The sequence below is a fragment of the Molothrus aeneus genome, chromosome 1 (assembly GCF_037042795.1).
Source record: "Molothrus aeneus isolate 106 chromosome 1, BPBGC_Maene_1.0, whole genome shotgun sequence".
In the NCBI taxonomy this organism is placed as follows: domain Eukaryota; kingdom Metazoa; phylum Chordata; class Aves; order Passeriformes; family Icteridae; genus Molothrus; species Molothrus aeneus.
In genome coordinates, this window is record NC_089646.1 from 150754608 (window position 1) to 150775422 (window position 20815).

Below are 20815 nucleotides of genomic sequence, written 5' to 3' on the forward strand. Positions count from 1 at the left end.
TGTGCACAAACTTTGGCACAAAGCAGCTGTTTCTGTACTTGTAAGTCAAAGAGGGATGAGGCGGAGGCACAAATGGTGACTCTTCATCATCCATGCATTCTGTTGGGTGCAGCTTTGTCCTGTTCTCCCCAGGAATGCCCCAGGTCCTGTGTAGCATGTGGCAGGGACCATTCCCAGTGGAGTGTTTGGGTTCTGTCCTCTTTCTGCACAGGAGATGTCCCTGCTCATTGCAGGGGGTTGGATTAGGTGTCGTTTAAAGGTCACTTGCAACCCAAACCATTCCATGTTTCTATTTCATAATTTAATCATGAGGACATAACCAGGCCTTGGATTCCCAGGACAGCCCCCGGCCTTATTTAATTCAGCAGTAGGGATACATTCCCTCCTTAATTTTACCATCACATTCACTTTCCCTCTTCCTATAAATCCTCCTTATTTCCAGCCCTGATGCTAATCAAACATAACCAGAACTCAGAATTCCAACAGCTTGTTAAAGTGAAATGTGGTGATTATCTGTTACCCTTAAAAGACACTACAATGCCAGCTCCCACAAATGTCAAATCAATGCCTGTGTGGCTCAGCTGCCTCATCCAAAGGACTGCTGAGGACACCCACCATGATTTTATTGACTACACTTCTGTGGAAATCATTTGGAGAACAAACCTGGAACACCTGGAAGCCACATAGAAAATACTGGGATAAAGTCCTTTATGGGATTTAATAGCTTTAAGCTGAAGGAGGGCAGATGCAGATGAGATGTTAGGAAAATATTCTTCCCTGTGAGGGTGGTGAGGCCCCGGCACAGGCTGCTGCTGCTGTGGCTGCCCAATCCCTGGAAGTGTTCAAGGCCAGGCTGGATGGGGCTTGGAGCAACCTGGGATAGTGAAGGTGTCCCTGCCCATGGCAGGGATTTGGAACTGGATGATTTTTCAGGTCCCTTCCAACCAAAGCCATTCCATGATTCTATGATTTGTTCCCAACACCCAGTCTAAGCAGAGCTGACAGAAAATGCTGAGTCTCATCACCTTTGTCAAACTAAATCAGCAATTTTGGCCCTAAAGAAGCTTCCAAACAGGAACTTTGGAGAGGAGAAGGCAGGGGACGAGGAGAGGATGAGAATGAAAATCAAAGAATGATTCATGGCTGCAGCATTTTCTGATTAGATAATGATGCTTTGTGATACAATATGAACATGTCCTGTTTACACTGGACCTTGCAGCGTGATCTGACAGGCAACAGTAAAAGCAATTATACAAACACCATTCCTGAAATATGCTTCACCAGATACTGCTACAGATATCCAGTGCTAGAGACTGTAAAATCTCCCCAGGAAGTATTTCAATCTCCTTATCATTAAACAGCTTTTCTTAATATCAGCCCTGATTCTTTCCTGCTGCAGCTTAAGTCCATTACTTCTTGTTCTTCCCAACTGTAATAAACAAAAAAAAAGCAGTGATTATTCTTTTCCTCTATGCAGCAGACTTTTATGTACCAAGAGACCTTTATCTTCAACTCTATCTTTTCTTTTTTAGCTTAAGCAACTCTTTTTGTAATCTTTCCTCTGCAGCCTGGCTTGGCAGCTCTTGGATCCCTCCTGCTGCTTTCCCATGCCCTCAGTAACTGCCCCAAAGTGCCTCAAAGGGAGTGCCCAGCACCAGAAAGAAGATTGAATTAAAATGCCCTATTCTAATGTGATGAAGACTCACACAAAAGCCACATTAGGATTAATTAATTTAATAGGGAATTAAATTAATTAAAGCCGCATTAAAGTAAAATTAATTAGAGAATTATTTTTTGTGAGGAAACTAAAGCTTGTGTTCTCAACCCAGGCAGAATAAACTGCCCTGAAATGGGATCTCTCCTGCTCAGTGTGGCTCACTCCCATCTAAGGACAAAAATATGGATATGAGCTGCCCTGTGGGGTCTGGCACATCCACACAGAGCTGAGGGATGCAGCACAGGCCACGTTTGGGGCTGGTACAGACCCTGTAGTCTGGGGGATCCTATGGCATCACTGATCCCATCTTCCAGCAGCCATATGAAACCAAAATGCTTCCGAAATCTCTGGTGAGGATGTAGGGCACCTGGGCAACACAGCCAGTGATTAATTCCTGATTTGGATACACCCAAAGTTAGTTGAGATGGATCCCACTTCATGCATCAGCTGAGCTGCAATGAATTCCACGTTCATGCTCATTGCTCGTGGCAAAGAAAAGCAGCACTTGGATTTTCTTCTTTTTGAGATGTAAGGAAACCATGCTGATAGTCACCAAAAATTAGGTTTAATTGTTTCTTCACTAGTTTCAGATGTATTTAAATCTTGCCTGGATAGGGAGAAACATGGCCTAGTATTAACAAGATTGCAATCCCTCAAACTAGAGCAAGATTAGCATCCTTATACTACTCAATATTCAGTAATAAACCCTTCTAAAGGCACAGCTGGGAAGAGTCAGGGAAAGCTTGGAGACTGTGAGTAGAATTTAAGATTTCTCTGCTTAGAAAAAAATAAACTTACCTTCACACTCATGAATTCTCCCCAGTACTATTAAATCAGCAAATGTGATCTGTACAGTGGATAAAGCTCTATTCTCCTTCCCTTAATGTGCCTTTGACATCAGTGAAAGCCTGAAGTAACAGATTATTCCCTTTTCTTTAAACTCTTAACCAAAAAAAAAATGTTTCAGAAAAAAGGTAATATCCACTGGGACGGACTCTAAAGAGGAAAGATAAATACAAATGGAGTTTATTTTACTTTTTATATGCTTCAGGTCTGTGTAAGAAAAATGTCTTTTACAGTAAAAAGAATTGACGCAAGAATTGTTTCTTGTAAATGGACAGCATTGTTGTCTGTAAAAAAGAAGAACGATACATCGTGGCTCACTAGACAAAACCCAAAAAAACTATGAAGAATATACCCAAGGCCACTAAAAATGGATCAAATACAGCACTTATTGTAACATAAAAAACATAATGAATTTTTGACCCACCTTGTAAATTTTTTTCCAAGAGTCACCTTAAAAAAAAAGGAAAAATGAAGCTGTGCTTTCTGAAGGGGAGCAGGTTCCTGTAGATGTTTCCTAGTCTCCTAAATTAATTCTGCAGAAAACCTTAATCCCTTAATTCCCCAGCAGAGAATTTAGGAATGACTGAATCTTGTCAAAGGCTTGAGCTGACAATGCTGAACTCATAACAGGGTGTGAGGTAGAAGAAAATTAAGAGACATCAGAGCTGGCCATAGAAGAACAAGCTTCTCCTATGAATCTTCTAAACAAGGACAGTCCTCACATGACAGAATGATAGAAAATATTTCTCTGAAGACCAGGAGGTCAAGTGCCTCTTTGTCTAAGGAAATCCTTTCTCCTCACAAAGAGAGATACGCAATGACCCTTTCAAAGTGAAATCAAATCCCAAATTATCCCACCCTGCACAGAACTCCTTTGCTTTTCATTCCTCATTTCAAAATTCTTCCAAGAGCTTTGCATGTTGCTGAAGTCAGATTTAGAAAGGCTATAATTGACTCTCTTTTCTCCTCTTGAGCACAAGTTGAACTTAACAATTCCCATTCTCCACTTCTGATAGTGCCAGGCCACGACCCCAGAGCTGTGCTACAAAGGTGTCCTACCAGGCCTGTGATTTCTTTCAGGAATATGGAAAACACCTTTGATTAAAGTGCTCCCAGGCTTTGTCAAAATGGAAATAAAAGCAATTTCATTTTCTGTAGCTTTTTTCTCCTTACATATCATTTTCCCTTCATGATCAATACAGTTATTAAAGCACACCAGGGGAATAAGCATTTACTTTCTCAGCTACTTCCTGACCATTGGAGATGTCCCAGGTTCTTTGCAGCATTTAAACACAGCTAGCACAGGTGAAAGTGATTTGGGGAGGAACAACAGCCTTCCATAGCAGAAGCCAGAAGGGCAGCAGGATTCCCTACTCAGCACAAAAGGATACTAAATATTAGTTTTTAGGCAAAGAAGTCAAACTAGTCTAGTAAAGTGGTTTTTTGAAGGTACTTGCCTCCTGGGGACTGTTCATCACAGACTGAGGTACAATATCCAAGAGAAACAGGATGAACAATATTCCAGAGGCATGGGGAAGGAAGCTTAGCCTGTTTTCTTCCAGCTGCCTAAGTTTTAAGTACCAAGTCTGATGAGATGACACTGTACTGACTGCAGATCCCTAACATTGTCCCTGTGGAAAGATGGACAGCTACACTGGTGCTCATCAAGTAAATCAAGTTAAAAATCAAGACACAGAAACTGAAATATAAATCCCCATAGTAGAATTCAACTATTAGTATCACTGTGGCTTTGGAAACCAATGTGGCATCTTTAGAGTCACCCAGTGGTTTGGGTTGGACTTCAAAGATCATCTCCTTCCAAACCCCCCACCATGGACAGGGACACCTTCCACTATCCCAGGTTGCTCCAAACCCCATCCAACCTGGCCTTGGACACTTCCAGGGACAAGGCAACCACAGCTTCTCTGGGTGATAAGTGCCAAGGCCTTCACTCTGCCAGCGAAGAATTTCACCCTTATATCTAACAGAAATTGACCCTTTGTCAGTTTAAAGCCATGCCCCTTGTCCTGCCACTCCAGGCCCTTCTTAAAATTCCCTCTCCAGGTTTCCTTCAGGCTCTGGAAGGGGCTCTAAGGTCTCCCCAGACCCTTCTCTTCTCCAGGCTGGACACCCCAGCTGTCCCAGCCTGGCCCCAGAGCAGAGGGAGCAGAGGGTCTCAGCCCTCTGAGCATCTTTGTGGCCTCCTCTGACTCACTGACACTTCAGTGACTATCGATGATATTTTTGCCCCTGACGAGGGGAGAGGAATGATTCATCTCAGTCCATCTTATCAGAAAGCTAATTAATTACCTTATTACACTACATTATTCTATATTATATTACACTATGTTACATTACATTTAAACTGAATTTGCTAAGCCACTCAACTGCACTTTATTGCACAACATCTCGTGACTGTCAGCCAACAGTCCTGACACACACACAAGCTTGGCCCTGATAGGCCAAGGAAAAAAAACACCATGACTTTGGGTAAACTATCTCCATATTGCATTCTATTCTGCACAAATATAGGCACAGCAAATAAGATAAGAATTGTTTTGATCATTCTCTGAGGTTCAGAGAATGTGAATCCCAGAAATACTCTTGGGGAGATAGCCTTGCTTTTCTCTGTGGAGGAGAAATGTGGCTACAAGTGACTTTACATGAAATACTTGAGGAATGGTGACGCTGCCTGGACAGAGTCCCTGCAGCAGACAGGAAAACTGAGCAGGAGAACACTGCTGCCTGCATCTGCAGATTTTCAGCAGAGCTTTCCAGTGCAAACATTGACCAAGCTTGACCATTTTGCTGCTTGATGAGATGTGACAAGCTCACAGCCCAGTGCACTAACACTTCAGGCTACACAGCTGGGACTCAAGGATACTTAAATTCTCCTCCTCATTTCCATGGATCCCAGTTAGGTATGCATCTCCAGTGATAGTATTCCTAACTCCTTGGTATCTCTAGCCCATTAAGAGGTAAGTTTAATACAATTTCTCAAAGCTTTGACCTTTGAGCAGGGCAATTTATTATATGTGTTGCCACTGGGCACAAAGATGAGTCTAAGTGTGGTTTTCCAGTCAGTAACCAAGGATTTCCATTCACTCCTCTGTTAAATGAGGCCATTAAGAGAAATGTAACTCACTAGTTTATGCTGCTGCTAGCAAGGGAAAATTGCTTTTTAATCTCTGACCCCTCAAAATGAAATTGTACCCTGGAAAGAGATTCTGTTAAACAAATGAATTAGAAAAACAAAAGACAGTCTGTGATTTCCTTCTGCCATCTCTGACTCACCACAGATCAGACTTGTTCAGAGCTTTCAAAGAGAAAATTCTTGCCTTTGAAATACTGAATGCAGGCCACCATAATCAGTGTAACTGATATTCTTAAAATAAGAATATTCTTGACTTGGAATAGCCCCAGAGCTGCATTCCACCAAGGTGAACAGTCAGTAAAATCTGTGTCCTGCCTACTCATCTTCTCACCTGAGAAAACAAATTGATCACCAATGGCTCACCACTAAACTTGCTCCCAAGTCTTTCATAACACACCAAATCACAGAATGGTTTGGGTCAGATGGAACCTTAAAGATCATCCAGTTCCAACCCCCTGTCATGGGCAGGGACACCTTCCACCATCCCAGGTTGCTCCAAGCCCTGTCCAACCTGGCCTTGGACTATTCCAGGGATGGAGCAGCCACAGCTTCTCTGGGTAACCTGTGCCAGGGCCTCACCACCCTTGCAGGGAAGAATTTCTTCCTAATATCCAATCTAAACCTGCAATCTGTCAGTTTAAAGCCATTCCCCATTGTCTTATCACTCTGCCCTTGTAAAAGTTCCTCTCCAGATTTGTTGTATCCCCCTCCAGGTACCTCAAAGGCCACAATAAGTTTATCCTGGAGTCCTCCCTTCTCCAGGCTGAACAATCACAATTCTCTCAGCCTTTCCTCACAGGAGAGGTGTTCCATCCCTCAAATCATGTTCATGCCCTCCTCTGGATTCCTTCCTTTCTCCACTCATGCCCCTTCCGCTTCCTTCTTGAATGTTTTGTGCTTAAATAAAAAATGAGCTCACAGTGGATAATTTATTTCTTTCCTTCCAAAAATTTCACAGCTGGTTTTGTATAATAAAGGGAAAAAAAAAAAGGCTAAGCTACTACCTGGATCAGGCATCTCCTCCTTTTGGATGGTACAAATGAAGAGATGATCTGCTGTGATTAAAAACGGCCTGAAAGATTTTACCTTTACACACAGGAACACACAACATCCAAAAGCTCTAAACAACCCCTTTCTTAATAAATATTTGATCACACAGATCCATTATTTACAGAAAACAAATAGAGTTTTAAATAAATGTTGTGGCTCAGACCTTGCTGAGGTTAAGTTGCTGGATTCTCACAGTTCATTTATCACATGGACTGGCGCTGACTTGAACACCACTTCCCACGGAAAGCAGCTGTTTTGTAAATGGCTGCATTAAAATACAGTAAAAAAGCAGGCAAAGGCAGAAGCTGCTTCAAAATAAAGCACTCTACAATCTGAAAACTCAGCCTGCTGTTTATTGGGAGCCAGTGAGCAAAGAAAAAAGGAGGCAGAAGTTTTATTCCAACCAACTGCTGCTGGTGAAGGGTCTAGAGCACGAGTCTGATTGATGCCTTGTGAAGGCTGACCTGGAACAGAGACTGGACAGAGATAAAGAATAAAGTTGGGATTTATTAGAAGGCCTCAATAGATCCACCTTAGGCAGCACAAGAGCCCAGCCAGGGCTACACCCAAGATGAACCCAAAATGTTCACAAAATGCACGACTGGTCATGGGGTCTCACACTTCTGTAAGTTCTAGTACATTTGCATATTGGAGTTAAATGTCCAGTTACAGCTCCAGCCCATGAAGTCCCATCCTTCTTACTTTTCTGTCTTCATTCTGCCATTGTTTATGCTCTTGGGCCTGAAATTTGGATCAGTTGTCCTTGGTCCCCAGCTAGAGAAGGAATTGTTTTGTCTCCCTACTCTGTGAAGAGAGCTCACCATCCCCTAATATGAAGCTCAGACCCACATACTAAAGCAGCACAGAATCTGAAAAATATAAAAGCTAAAACCTGAGGCATCATGTTGAGGAGCAGCTGAGGGAGCTCAGTCTGGAGAAAATGAGGCTCAGGAAGGAAAATGAGGTTTCTTACTCTCTACAGCTCCCTGAGAGGAAGGTGTAGCCAGGTGGGGTCAGTCTCTTCTCCCAGGTAAAAAGTGACAGGTTAAGGAGAAATGGCCTCAATTTGCATCAAGATAATCCAACAACACTGGTTCCCCATGGCTTTGCAGTTGCTGCATGACTGCTGATCATGTCAGGGTGCAATCGTGGTGCCAGTTGGCTCTTAATTATAAAACTAAGGTTAAAATTATTTAGTGGCAGCAAAAGACAAGGTCTTAGAGCATATCCACAGTGAAGGAGATGATCTTCATTGTCACAATATTTATAAGCAACAAGTGCTTTGAGAGGCTACCATGCCAAAAAACTTCAATGACTCTGAGAAGGTGATTTTTGAAACTCAAATTTTCTTTTGTTGTTAAAATACCAATGAGTTATTTGCACGAAAGTTGAAGACAGTCCCTTGTCAGTGGTCCCCAGGAATTAGGATTTCTGCAAATATCACAGATTTCTGAGGCTTTTTTTCCTCAGAGCTCCAGCCTCCAAAGTGCCCCTCTGTGTACCCATGAAAGCCAGACCCAGGAATTGCTCCATTACTGGAAAAAAACCTCATTGTTCTTAGACTACACAAGTGGGTCATGAACTGTTGTTTGCCTTTCAATGCCAGTGAATCCAAATTAGCTTGACTTCCACAGAGGATATAGGGAAGGAAAGCAACCAGCATGAATCAGAGCAACACAAGCAGCTCTTCCAAAACAAATTAGCTTCAGCAGTCAGCACACAGAGTCCTTCAGTCAGTGAGGCCAAGCTGAACTTAGGCCAAACTTTGCATGAAAAAAAAAAAAAGAGCAACTGGTTTAATGTGCACCCATGGAGTCTGTGTTGGTTTCTTCTCCTTCCTCTCAATCCACCTGCAGGAAGCTCTGAGCAAAGGGAGCAAAGTAAAAGTGCACGTCTCCACACAGCCACCCCTTTGGTGTGATGTCCAGCCCACCTAAACTAACCTCAAGGGCAGGTTGGGTGTCCAGATATTCCCTTTTTCCCAATAAAGAGACAGGTGATAGGCATGGGATTAATTTTCCATGGAATATTTGTAGTATAATTGATGTAATCTCAATTCAATGGCCAAAGGAGAGAACAAAGTTGTCCTAAGAGGCAGCCAGCAGACCCCTCTATGTCAGACATCTCCTGTGGGATGAGACAAGATGTGCTGAAAGCATTTCCTCCTCATGTATCATGGAAAGGAGACACTTAAACATCCACAAGCACCAAAACCACTAAAATCTGGTCCAATAAATCCCTCTCTTCCAGAGAGCAGTTTGACCCAAATTAAAATTGGTGTTTTGAGATGGGTGCGATGAATCACTTTCTGTGGGGGCAGGGAAAAGGAAATTTCAAGAGGCAAATCTGGGCTGTTGGTATTAATGGCAGGAGTCATCATTCCTGCTCGACACCCAAGAGAAATGAGACCCTCACTGAAAAGAAAGGCATGGAAGCAGGACCAGTGCAGGAGAGAACTTCTACTGGCTTCTCCCTGCCACATTTGTCTGCCTCTCAGTCATTTTTCAAACTCAGATCTTCTATTGAAAGTAGTATAAAAAAGTCAAAATTGTCACATTTCTGTGGCCAACAGGGTTTTCATATGGAAAAAAGGCTTCCTTTTTGTACCAAAATTCAACTCTTACTGCTTTCATCTGCATTTTGACCCTGTGTGTTCCCACAGATAATGCACTGAGGCAGCTTAACTGTGACTTGTAGTAAAAATAAGTTTAGGCAGAAACAATTATTTTCCAATTATAATTTAAAATGAAAGAAAAAAAAAATCTGCTTTTATTTATATATATTCCAAAGCTCTGACAGCTCCCACTAATCTTTTAGAGTTTAGATGGGGCACATGAGAATTCACTCTGAGTAATAAAACACTGCTGCTAGCACACACATCTCAAGAGGAAGGAGCACCTTACCGAATTTAAAATGCAGACAAAGGAGCTTCTTGTGAAGATATTTACTTCTTTTTTAAACATTTCTAGCATTTCAGAGAAACTAAATGTCTTATTTTCTAATAGCTAAGAAAAAACTATTTACTGGTTCTTTGTTATGTTAATGTGCAGGTTGGGACTGGTTCTCCAAGTTGTATTGTTGAAGTGACTGCATGGGTTACATGCAAATATTATGCTAAATAACCAGCCACTGAATCATTATTCCTGACAGAAATCCCTCCATTAAGTTCTACAGAAGGTCTTAAACTCAAATGTTTCAGTGGTGTTGACATTTCTGATTTCTCAATTTATGTATACATTTGTTGGTAGACTAATAAAAACACTACACTGACTAATAAAAATACTGCATACACACACACACGCGCGTTTATATATATATAAACAGCAATAAATAACAAATGTTTGTAAGCCAGCCTGCATTTACAGGATAATCACACTGTAACATAAGTAACAAGCAAACATACTCATGAATTAGCAGTTTTATATGAGAAGGAAAACTGCTCAGTAAGATTTAAGAAACAGTTTGTGCCTTTGGTCCCTGAGCAGCACAGATGAGCACAGATGGAATTTGGAGCATGTAAAGCTCTGGCAGGTCCCTTAAAAGCAGCTCACCCCCAGGGCCATCTGGCTGATGGCTCTTCCAAACCCATCCCAGACATTTCCAAAGCATCCAAAACCAGGCAAAACCACCAGGAAGGACGGCCTGTACTCACACTGCATTATCCAAATGTCTGCAAGGGGCACCAGCCTTCCTCCCTGCAGCATCCCTGAGGGCTGTGGCACCGGGGCCCTTCCTGTCCTGTGACCGTGGTCACAAGGGTTTTCAGGATGAAGTAGAGACGAGAATGTTGACTCCATGATCAGAAGGCTTGATTTCTTATTTTATGATATATGTTACATTAAGACTATACTAAAAAGCAATAGAAAGGAAAGGAAAAGGTTTCTTCAGAAGCTAGCTAAGCTAAGAATAGAAAAGAATGAATAACAAAGATCTGTGTCTCAGACAGAGAGCAAGAGCCAGCTCTGCCATGAGTGGTCAGTAAATCCAAACATCCACAGGAGACCAATCACGGGTCTACCTGTTGCATTCCACAGCAGCAGATAACCATTGTTTACTTTTGGTTGCTGAAACTGCAGCTTCTCACAAGGAAAAATCCTAATAAAGGATTTTTCATGAAAGATGTCTGCGACACGGTCCCACCATGGTCCCACCATGGGGACCGTGTCCCTCTGGGAGTAAGATGAGCAGATTTTGTGGCACACAACACATGAGGCATCTTGTCCAGCCCCAGGCCAGCAGTGGAAGTGACAAAAATGTCACCTCATTTTCTGTTCACGGTGACACAGAGTGGAGCTGGGTTTATGTTGGAACCCTGGTTACTGAGAATTTTAGACTTTCTGTGCTGACAGGCACTGAGCCCCAAGAAGACACTGCATTTGACCTGAGGCTGTGGAGAAGGCTTCCAAAATTGAATGATAGAACTGAGATTATGGGTGTGGAGTTTGAATAGAAGTGTGTAATATCACAGGGTGGAAAACTTAGAGTTTAAGGTTTTAGAATCTAGTAATATCTATTAAAAAATATGGAGGTTTTAGGGAGGAGGCTGTCCTTCTTCCTCATGGGTTTGGGTGGTTTTGTGCAATTGGATAAAAATAATCCTCATTTCAAGCCATGGGTGATTGGTTATTGGGTTAAAAGTAAAAATAATTTAGGTGTCATTTCTTAATTGAAAATTTATCCTTAAAAGGCCATGCAGAAAGAGAGATAGGTCTCCATTTTTAGTTTGTTAGAGTGCAGTGCTGTAGAACTCAGGGTTTGTGAGACTGTAACATAAATAAGAACTAATAAACATCTGAGTCTGAACAAGAAATACCATCTCACATATTTAATCCTGACCCTGGCAAAAAGAAGCAAAGACTCTGCAGGTTTACACAGATTTTTCTGGTGATCCACATCCAGTAGGGCACAGGACAGTTCTCTGTGCTCCACAGGAGATCTGGATTGCACATTTCCTTTAGCAACCAAAGTTTTTTAAGTGATATTTGTCATTATGGGCTTGTTTCAAGTGCAAGAGAGACTCTGTTTTCTCACGTACACCAATCAGTTCATATTTATGCCCTTGGCAGGGGTTGCCTCGCTAAAACTGGCTTTATCTTTACCCTGATGAGCATATCTGAGGAAAAAAGGGCCTCCTGTCTGGGCAGGCTATTTCAGCAGCTCCTGCTGGCTGAAGAAAGCAGAGCCTTTAGACTGTGCTGAATTCATTTTCTGCCTGACTCCTCTTTGACCTTCTTAGACAAAGTCATCATTAACTCATTTGCAGCTTTGCAATCAGCTCTACAGTCAGGTCAAGTATTAAATCCATTCCAGTTTCATTTTAGACTTCATGTAACAAGTTATTTTCAAAGTGAATGCAGGATTACATGCAGGGCCACACACATTATGTTAAATATATATACATTAAAAACCAACATGGAGCTGAAGACAGCGCTTATTTTCTGCAATATCAAAGTTCTACAAAACTCACTCTTATTACCCAAAATTGGGACAATGTGTTTCAGCAGAAAATGAGCTGTACATAATTTTAAAATCATGTCACTCCATTGCATCAGAGTAGAATGCCTGTGAGTTTTCCTCCTTTGGTCTGGAAGATTCAGAGTTCACTGTGTCCAAGGACAACTAACAGGCACCATGTGCTCTCAGGGACCTCAGCTACATTTTGTCAAAACTCCAGACACATGGAAATCACCAATTTATGCTTGAGGAAAAAAAGAAAACAAGCAGGTTTTCCTTCTGTCAGTCACAATGCAACTGATAACAATTTTTTGATTGTTCATTTCCCCACCCCCCTTCATCCCCCTAGGAAGTACTAACTATAACCATCAAAGAGTTCTTTCTGGGCAAGCTGTTTTCAAAAAGATTAATTTTTGTGTGTGCATGTGTGTGTGTGTGTTTATGTTTTATTCTTGATCCAATGAAGGAAAAAAAAAAAACAATTCACAAAAAATTCCCTCAAATTGCTTTTGAAAAGTGCTGAACATCACCACCACAGCCATTATTCACCAACCACATCATGCTGTTTGACAACTCAAGTTGTTTTCTTGAAGTACTGTTTCCTGATTATAGGGAAACACACCAAACAGAAGCACATATGCACTTAAATGATGTGCTTTTTATGGTGTCTTTCCAAGAACAACTGTAGCTAATTGTTGACTTTCCTACTGGCAAATGTCTGTTTAATATGCAGATTTCTTAATGACTACTCCAAAGTAAATTGGCTGTGCTACGGTAATCTAATCATATATATATATTTATATATATAAAATGGTTTAGAATACTTAGAATATGCTTTACCATCTTTCCACGTAGAACAAATCCATGTGCCCAGTGGTTCACAGCTGCCAGGTGTTTTGTTTATTGTAAATACAATCACTGAAAGCATTTGTAGGATTTTTTTAGTCCCACTTACTTGGTGCTGGCTTGCTTTTGCCAACTGCTCATTGGCTGATTCTACGTTGGAAGAAGAGGCCTCAATGTTGGCTTCAATGCTATCTGCAAATTAAAAGAAGATAATTACAGGGTAATTAAACCAAATTACCAAAAAAAAATTACAAATGACAAATTAAACCAAAAAACAAAGGTTTTACACCAACAGCAATTCAACAGTTTACTCATGGGCATAAAGAGAGGAGCAGCCTCTTGTTTGTGCCCTGTATTTCTGCAGGGAAGTAGGACCAACACCCATTCTGATGAACATCCAACCCATCAGTCAGAGGCAGGATGACTGACAGCTCTCCTGTGATGGGATGGAGGTTGCCTCCATCTGAAATCAATGGGAAGAGTGACAGGGAATCCAACAGAAAGTGGCTCAAGACTGACAAACTTACAGGATTAAATTACAGAAGGGACATGGCACCTGAAATTATCTCATTATTAGAGCTCAGGGATAAAATTCCTGTGGGCGCATGTGAGTTATTGACCATGCCCAGGTGTCTCTTCTTGATCAAATAATCTCAGACAATATCACAGAGGGCAAATCCACGGTGTGCAATTCCTCCCACTCTCCAGGAGTGGATCAGATTAAACAAACCACAAGCCAAACTCCTGGATCACATTTCCAAGCTGCAGGGGAGGTCTGTAAAATGGCTCAGATTGAGAAAAATTGCTGGAATCTACAATTAAGGGAGAAGAATCTCACCCTACATTGCTATGTTTGGCGCTGGGGGAAGCCTGGATGAACCAGAGGGAATCGAGACTGGAAAAGAAAGCTTATCAGCTACCCATCACAACTGGGTCCCCACTTCCATCAAAATCAAATATTAACTTTGACTCCTCACAGCTATGGTATAAGACCTGCAAAAAAAAAAAAAGTTTTTCCAGCAGAAATCTTGGAGATCTTGACCAGCTTGTCCTCCAAGAGATGTGCAACCAATTTCTGCTCACAGTGGAAGAGGATGTGCCCTTGGTCTGTTTCTTGATCAAATGGGTGGTTTTGAGCACAAAATGCACCACAGGGTGCATGAACTCGATTGGGAGAACTCAGCCTCAGGTAGAAATTGGAGAACAAAGTTCCGGGGATTTCTCTAATCCTTAATAAAATCAACTGAAATTCTTCAATTAATAGTATAAGGAGTTGGATTAAGACATGCCACAAAAGATTAAAGTAATTTATTCTTTAAAGTTCTAAAGGAAAGAACAGGAATTAATCTTGCCACTTTTGTGGTGGACAAAGAAATGAGGGTTTGCAGATAATTTGTGGAAAGTGCTTGCATTCACATTTTTGCCATTTTTAAATGAAAGAGTGCTAAAGTCTGTTAAGGTAATTATGCGCTTAAAATAAAATACATTTTTAGAAAAGCGAAGAAAAGGAAAAAAAAAACCTACAAACAAAAGAGAAAAAGAGCAAACCCCCAAGTGCCTAATCAATGTAACAGAATTTGGTCATGTATAAAGTTCCTTGGGATCTTAGTGCAGACACCCTTCACTGCTCAGCATGTCCTTAAGGCTGATTGGCCTCAGAAAACGAATCATTTCGGCAGAGAGGAGCTACAGAGGAGAAATGTATTAAATGTATCCTTCTAAAACAAGAGTAATCTGTCTGCACTTCTCCTGGGGAAGAAGGAAATCATAGAAGCAGCTTCATTTAGTTCCCTTAAAAGGCCCCCCAGAGGAACCCAACACTTTCCTCTGCCTGCAGCAAGGCCTGAGGAGATTTGCGTTTGTTAGATAAAATTAAACACTGTGCACGCCCCCTTAGTGCTCCCTGGAATGGGAGAGCCACACCTTGGGCAGAGCTTTTGAGAACATCATCTCTGTTTTTCCCAGCTCAGGCTTTCCCAGCTTAGAAGGATGTGCTCCATGTCCTGGGTGAGTCGATGGCAAGTCACAGAGGGAGCCTGGGCCCTGGTGGAATTATTTCTGCTCACTCTTTCTGCCAGTGGGGGAATACCAGCCTTGGAATAAGTAAAGCTCCCATTTAAATCCTATTTTTTTGAAGCAACTTGTAATCCTGAGGCACAGGGGAAAAACTAAGACAAACAAAAAACCCCACCAAACCAGATCTAAAACTCTACAATAATGAGACATAAATATGTAAAGCAATCTAAGCAGATATTTCTGCTGATTAATACAGGGAAGCAAGGAGAGGAAAGAGAATTTGGCTCAAATCATAGAGAAATAAGCAATAATTCAATGATGTTAATAAGTCAGTGATGGATATGTCACTGACAGACATTTCAGTGACTCTTTGCTGAACAAGTGGTGGTTCACAGCCTCAGCCTGGCCACTTTCAGGCTCCTTCCCAAGGTACCTCATTTGGGGATGGAGAGACAAGGGTGGCAGGGTCCTCAGCAGGCTGAAAAAAACCTGCTGGAGGGATCTGCCTTTTCCTTTGGCTTTGGAATGAAGGGACAGTGAGTTTGTTCCCAAATAGATAAGATAAACCAGCCCTGGGTCTGGAATTTCTCAGAGAAACTGAATCCCACAACAGCTTTCTGCCTTCAGACTCTGGTGACAAATTTATTGTGCAATCTGAGAACAAAAATCCCAAGGGGATGCAGTCGACATTTTGATAAACTCAGGGATGGGGCTGCACCAAAGCAGATGGTGTTTGCAACCAAATACATCAGAGAATTAGGAAAATATTTATAATTTTTCATCTAAAACACAGTCTTGCAATAGCAGTAAATGAAGGTGACAGAGCTAGCCAGGCTTTAGATTCAGTTTTTTATGATTTTATGGCACATTTATCACACAGAGATGGAAATAATGATGACCCCAAGAGGTATTTTTCAATTCCAGCTATTTATCTGTGTCCTGAGATCAAGCCCTTCTAATGACCATTTCTTATATGGGAAATCACTGGATTGAGAGTGGCTGGAGTGGGGGTTTTGCCCCAGTCTTTCAAGGAATCACTCACATGGCCTGGATTTTTACAGCAGCAACGATGGATTGGTTTCACAAGGCAGAATTTCAGCTAAATCACTTGAAAGACAGGAAAGTGAGCTCATGAATGAGAATTTTTAAATGCTCCCACTTGGCAGTAACCAAAATGGGCCCCTTCAGGTTTTCATAGTATGCTTTTATTTTTAGCACTTTAATAAGCTTAACCCTCTTTTATGGCTACAACTTCTGGCTAAAAATAATCAATATAGCACACTGAGAGGCACAATAAAAAGAAGAAGGAAAAAAATAAAAGAAAGGAGTATTTTGGTAATGCATAAAGGTTTCTTTCCTAATTAAAAGCCAAGTTTGGAGGAAAATTGCTTTCAGCATGAAAATGAATTTTGCCCATTCGAATTGCCATGTACTTGGAAAGTTTTAAGTGTCATTCCACGAACAAAAGGCCCTCAGGCTTAGCGAAGACAAAACTGTGGATGTTAAAGGGAAGGAAAACCATGACAATTCTTCCAGAGCAAAGTTTAAAATGGCTCAGGGTTAGTCATTTGCAAACTTCAATGTAAACATCGAGTTGTAAATTCTGCACACGAGAGGATTTGTAAAATAATCGTGCTCATATGTTAAATTCAGGCTAAATGGGTCACACTGGCATAGATTGGTGCAAGAAAATACAATTTTCAGCACTGCGAGTCATCAGGAGCTGCGGTTATTGCTTCCAAAAAAAGGCAGATAGAAGTTACCTTCCCATCTGATTTTAGCAGAGCTCTAATTCTTCCACACAACGCATCACAGCCCTCAGAGGCAAGAACTGAGGCACTGAACAACCACTCAGCACCATTTTCCAGGCAGGCCTGGAAAGAGTATTTAAAATACCCTAAAATGTCACAACCAGCTCTTCCTGTTCCTATTTCTTTTTCAGCCAACAGCCCAAACCCCTTGGTCTGAATGAATAAAAGTGGCTACAGGGCAATGGCCAAACACCAGCATAAATTCACAGCACTTTTTCTCCTGAATGATTTATACTGTCCTTGAAATGCATCTTGGAAATGTCAAGTATCTGCTGCATATGGATGTGCTGAAAAATGGTACTGCCCTGCCAGGGGTTTGCCATGCCTGCCAGGATACATCTCCCAGAGATTCAAAATTCAAACGTTTTCCTGTGTGTATCTGTTGGAAAACAACACGTCCTGTAAGAGAATGAGGCACCTCCTATCACCTGCTCAGTGCTAAGAGGCAGAGTGCAGAAATATTATCACTTTGGCATCTGCAGAGCAATTTACTGCTCCTGCTTACAGAGACAAATGGCCTCAAATTCCTGATGTTTGCCACAGGAGAAGGGTCAGCGTATGAAGAGCGTCCTGAGGTGCAGGTCCTGGACCCAGTGACCACTGCACACTCTCAGTCACCATCCAAGGCCTCCTCAACTCCCACGTGATGCTCTCAGGTGGCCTGGGATAATCAATACTTTAAACCCACAAAATTAGCACATGTGAGGATATTACATCGCAACAACACTCCTGAATAATTTTTTTTATTTCTTTCCTTTGCTGATCAAAAAAAGTTAATTCAACATGAGGAGTTTTTTTGTGAAGTAATTTAGGGGTGTGTTGGATTTTTTTTATTCCCCAGCTAATCTCTGAAAGTAATTTACAGGGCAGAACAGCTCAAGTAGTTTTGAAGGGGAAATTCCAGAGAGTTGCCTGTAGCACATCCTTTCTTTTCACAGATTTAGAGAATCATGGACTGGTTTGAATTGGAAGGGGCCTTATGATCAACTTGTTGCAACCCCTTCCCATGGGCAGGGACTCCTTTCACTGTTCCAGGTTTCTCGAAGCCCTGTCCAACCTGGCCTTGAACTCTTCCGGGATGGGGAGTACATAACTTCTCTGGGCAACATTTCCCTCCTGATTTACACTCAATACAATTTTTTTTTTAAATTCTGTAAGACATCCAAGTTAAAGAAAAAATAAAATATGTTTCTTTAAATTTACAAATAAAAAAAAAGAAGACCAATTTTTTTTCCCCAAATCCAGCTTGTGAATTTAAACAGTTTTAATACATTCCTTCATTTCACTTGTGTGCAGCATTTTTCAGAAGTCTGGTTTTGTCTATAATTAACACGAAACTCACTTTCCATCACATAGCTGAGTTATCAAGTCCTGCTGCTGATGAAAGTAGTTTCACTCTGAGTTTGTCACCAGAATAATAAGGTTGGTAGGGGTGTGGATCCATAGAAATAAATATATTTTATATCTGCTTTCTGTCTTGGAAAGATCATATATTTTACCTACCAAGTAAGGTCACTGATATTTACAACTTGCTTGACCTCTTTTGCTTTACATGGCTCGTTTGATTTACTTAAACTGCTCAAGCCACGTTTCCCAAACAGTCTGGCAGAGAATTGCACCTCCCAGCAGAAATAAACCACCCACCTGAGCAGCTTCTGCCTTTCTGACATTTACTGCTCAATTGCAGCATTATTAGAAACTGAGACCATGGCAGTTCTAAGTTCCCCAAAAAACTGCTTTGGATAAATTGATGTGAGAAGAATCCTACGGGTGGCAATAAAGCTCGTGGAAGGAAGAGCTTTGCTTCTTGTACAAAATTAGCTGGCTCATTAACTGTAATTATACCAGCCCAATCACATTATGAGGGTCAAACACAGAAATAAACACAGCAGACAGATCTTTAGGCGTTAGGAAATTTGCAAGTGTGGAGTCGCCCATCACTCTTCTCCTTGTAAACCAGCATGGGCTGTCTTACCAGCCCTGCCAGCAGGAGAGCTGAGTGTGAGAGCCCCCATGCAAGGGAGGAGACAAAAATCACACTCAGAGAGAGCAGGAGGAGGAGAGAAACACAAAAGCTCATGCAATTTTTGTGTTGCTTGTTATCTCCAGTAAAATGAGTCGGTCAGAGATCACAGCAGCCCACACATGGCTCCAAAATCTTTGTCACAGCAGAGGTGACCAAGCAGTGCCTCACATGAGACTGAGGCTGTCCAGCCCTGTCCAGAGAGCTTCAGTGGAGGCCACCACTGCTGCAGTCCAGATAAACAGGGAAAGGTGAGTGGTATAGAGCACACCACAGAATCACAGAATGAACTGGCTTAGAAGATGCCTTTAGAGATCATCTCGTTCTAACCCTCTGCCATGGGACACCTTCCACTAGACCAGGTTGATCAGAGACCCATCCAACCTGGCCTGGAACACCTCCAGGGGTGTGGGGCAGCCACAGCTTCCCTGGGCAACCTGTGCCAGTGACCCACTGACCATCTCCTTCAAGTTGTTGTCTACAAGGCAAGGATAATGACACCATAAGGATAATAAACCCATACAATTTCAGCAGCTGGGGTGGTTTGCAATGAAGCTTTGTCAGACTTAGCAGAAACACAGCTGATGACAGGGCATAAACTGAAGGTGGACAAAGAGGTGAGAAGTGGAATAGATTCAGGAACACCCCAGTGTACCCTTCCTTCATGGGCTCTGCTCTGTACTGTTACTTTACTCTGGGTCTTACCAAGGGGCTGAAAGCAACACAGCCAAGAGAAGATTTCCCAATCCATCAGGAACCAATAGGAACATAAATGTACATTTACCATAAATGTACATTTAACATTCCCATAACAGCTTCCTCTGAGATCTAGGGATCTCTACCAAATGAGAGACTTTGCAGGCCACGTTCAACTGATCAGAGATATTAAAGCTGTTAAATTCAGGTATTTGGGGACTGTTCTCGAGATGTGTTCATTTCCTGCAGATGTCACAACAGAGGCACATAACTTGGGAGGGTTTAGTTAAGGCTCCAGCTGAATGATTTCCCAGCTCAGTTTGCAGTCCTGACAAGAGACTCCTGGCTGTGCCATCCCGGCAGTCAGACTGGAGGAGGACGTGCTGATGGGCCCTCTTGACAGTGTTTACATGTCAGACCAGCCTTCAGGTAGAAAGGCCTGATTGGACTTGATTTCACAGGGAAAAACAACAAAAAAAAAAATTAAAAAGAAAAGCAAACCCCAAACTGAAAAATCCTCCCTACATTACAAAGCTTCCAAAATAAGTAGCCCATTTGTATTCATGCAAATCCCTTTTCCTTTGAAGGAAGTTCATTGCCATTGTTACCATCACTAGGTAATAAGTGACAATGTGGCACTTCAGCAAATGGCAGCTTCACTCAAGGGCTGAACACATGGACCCATCAAGAAGTTCCTCCTGACCAAAGAAAAGCAATAGCTGCCATGTTTTTACTTCTTTTTCCAGGTCTCTGGGCTCCAGCCTGACAGATACCAGGCAAAGATGTTTGTTAAGTGAAGGACCATCGACTTTAGATCATGTTAAGAATTTTTTTCACGCAGTTATTTTTAGATATAAAAAGTCCAGACTTCAAGACTGAAGTGAAGTGAAAGCCAACATCTAAGTCTGGATAAGTATTGGTCTAAAAACAAAGTCTGAGGAAATCTTAAGCTTGACACAGTAGGACATTGATCTGTTCTGAGGAGGCCACCAAGTTAATTAGAGGGATGGAGCACCTCAGCTAAGAGGAAAGGCTGAGACAATTGGAACTGTTCAGACTGCAAAAGAGAAGGGTTTTGGTAATCTAATTGTGGCCTTCAAATACCTGAAAGGAGCCCGCAAGATAGATGGAAAGAGATTAGCGAGAGCCTGAAGTGACAGGACAGGAGGGAATGGATTAAAACTGAAATAGAGTAGGTTTAG

General features: G+C 41.8%; 1 protein-coding gene across 4 annotated transcripts in view; it reads right to left on the reverse strand.

Moving 5' to 3' along the window:
* Nucleotides 1–20815, reverse strand: part of TSNARE1 (t-SNARE domain containing 1) — a 460905-nt gene that overhangs the window by 158828 nt on the left and 281262 nt on the right. For all 4 annotated transcript variants that reach the window (XM_066566893.1, XM_066566868.1, XM_066566875.1 and 1 more), the window contains exon 12: nucleotides 13177–13259. In XM_066566893.1, coding sequence (XP_066422990.1) covers nucleotides 13177–13259 — 83 coding nt within the window. The remainder of the gene's footprint in view (nucleotides 1–13176; nucleotides 13260–20815) is intronic.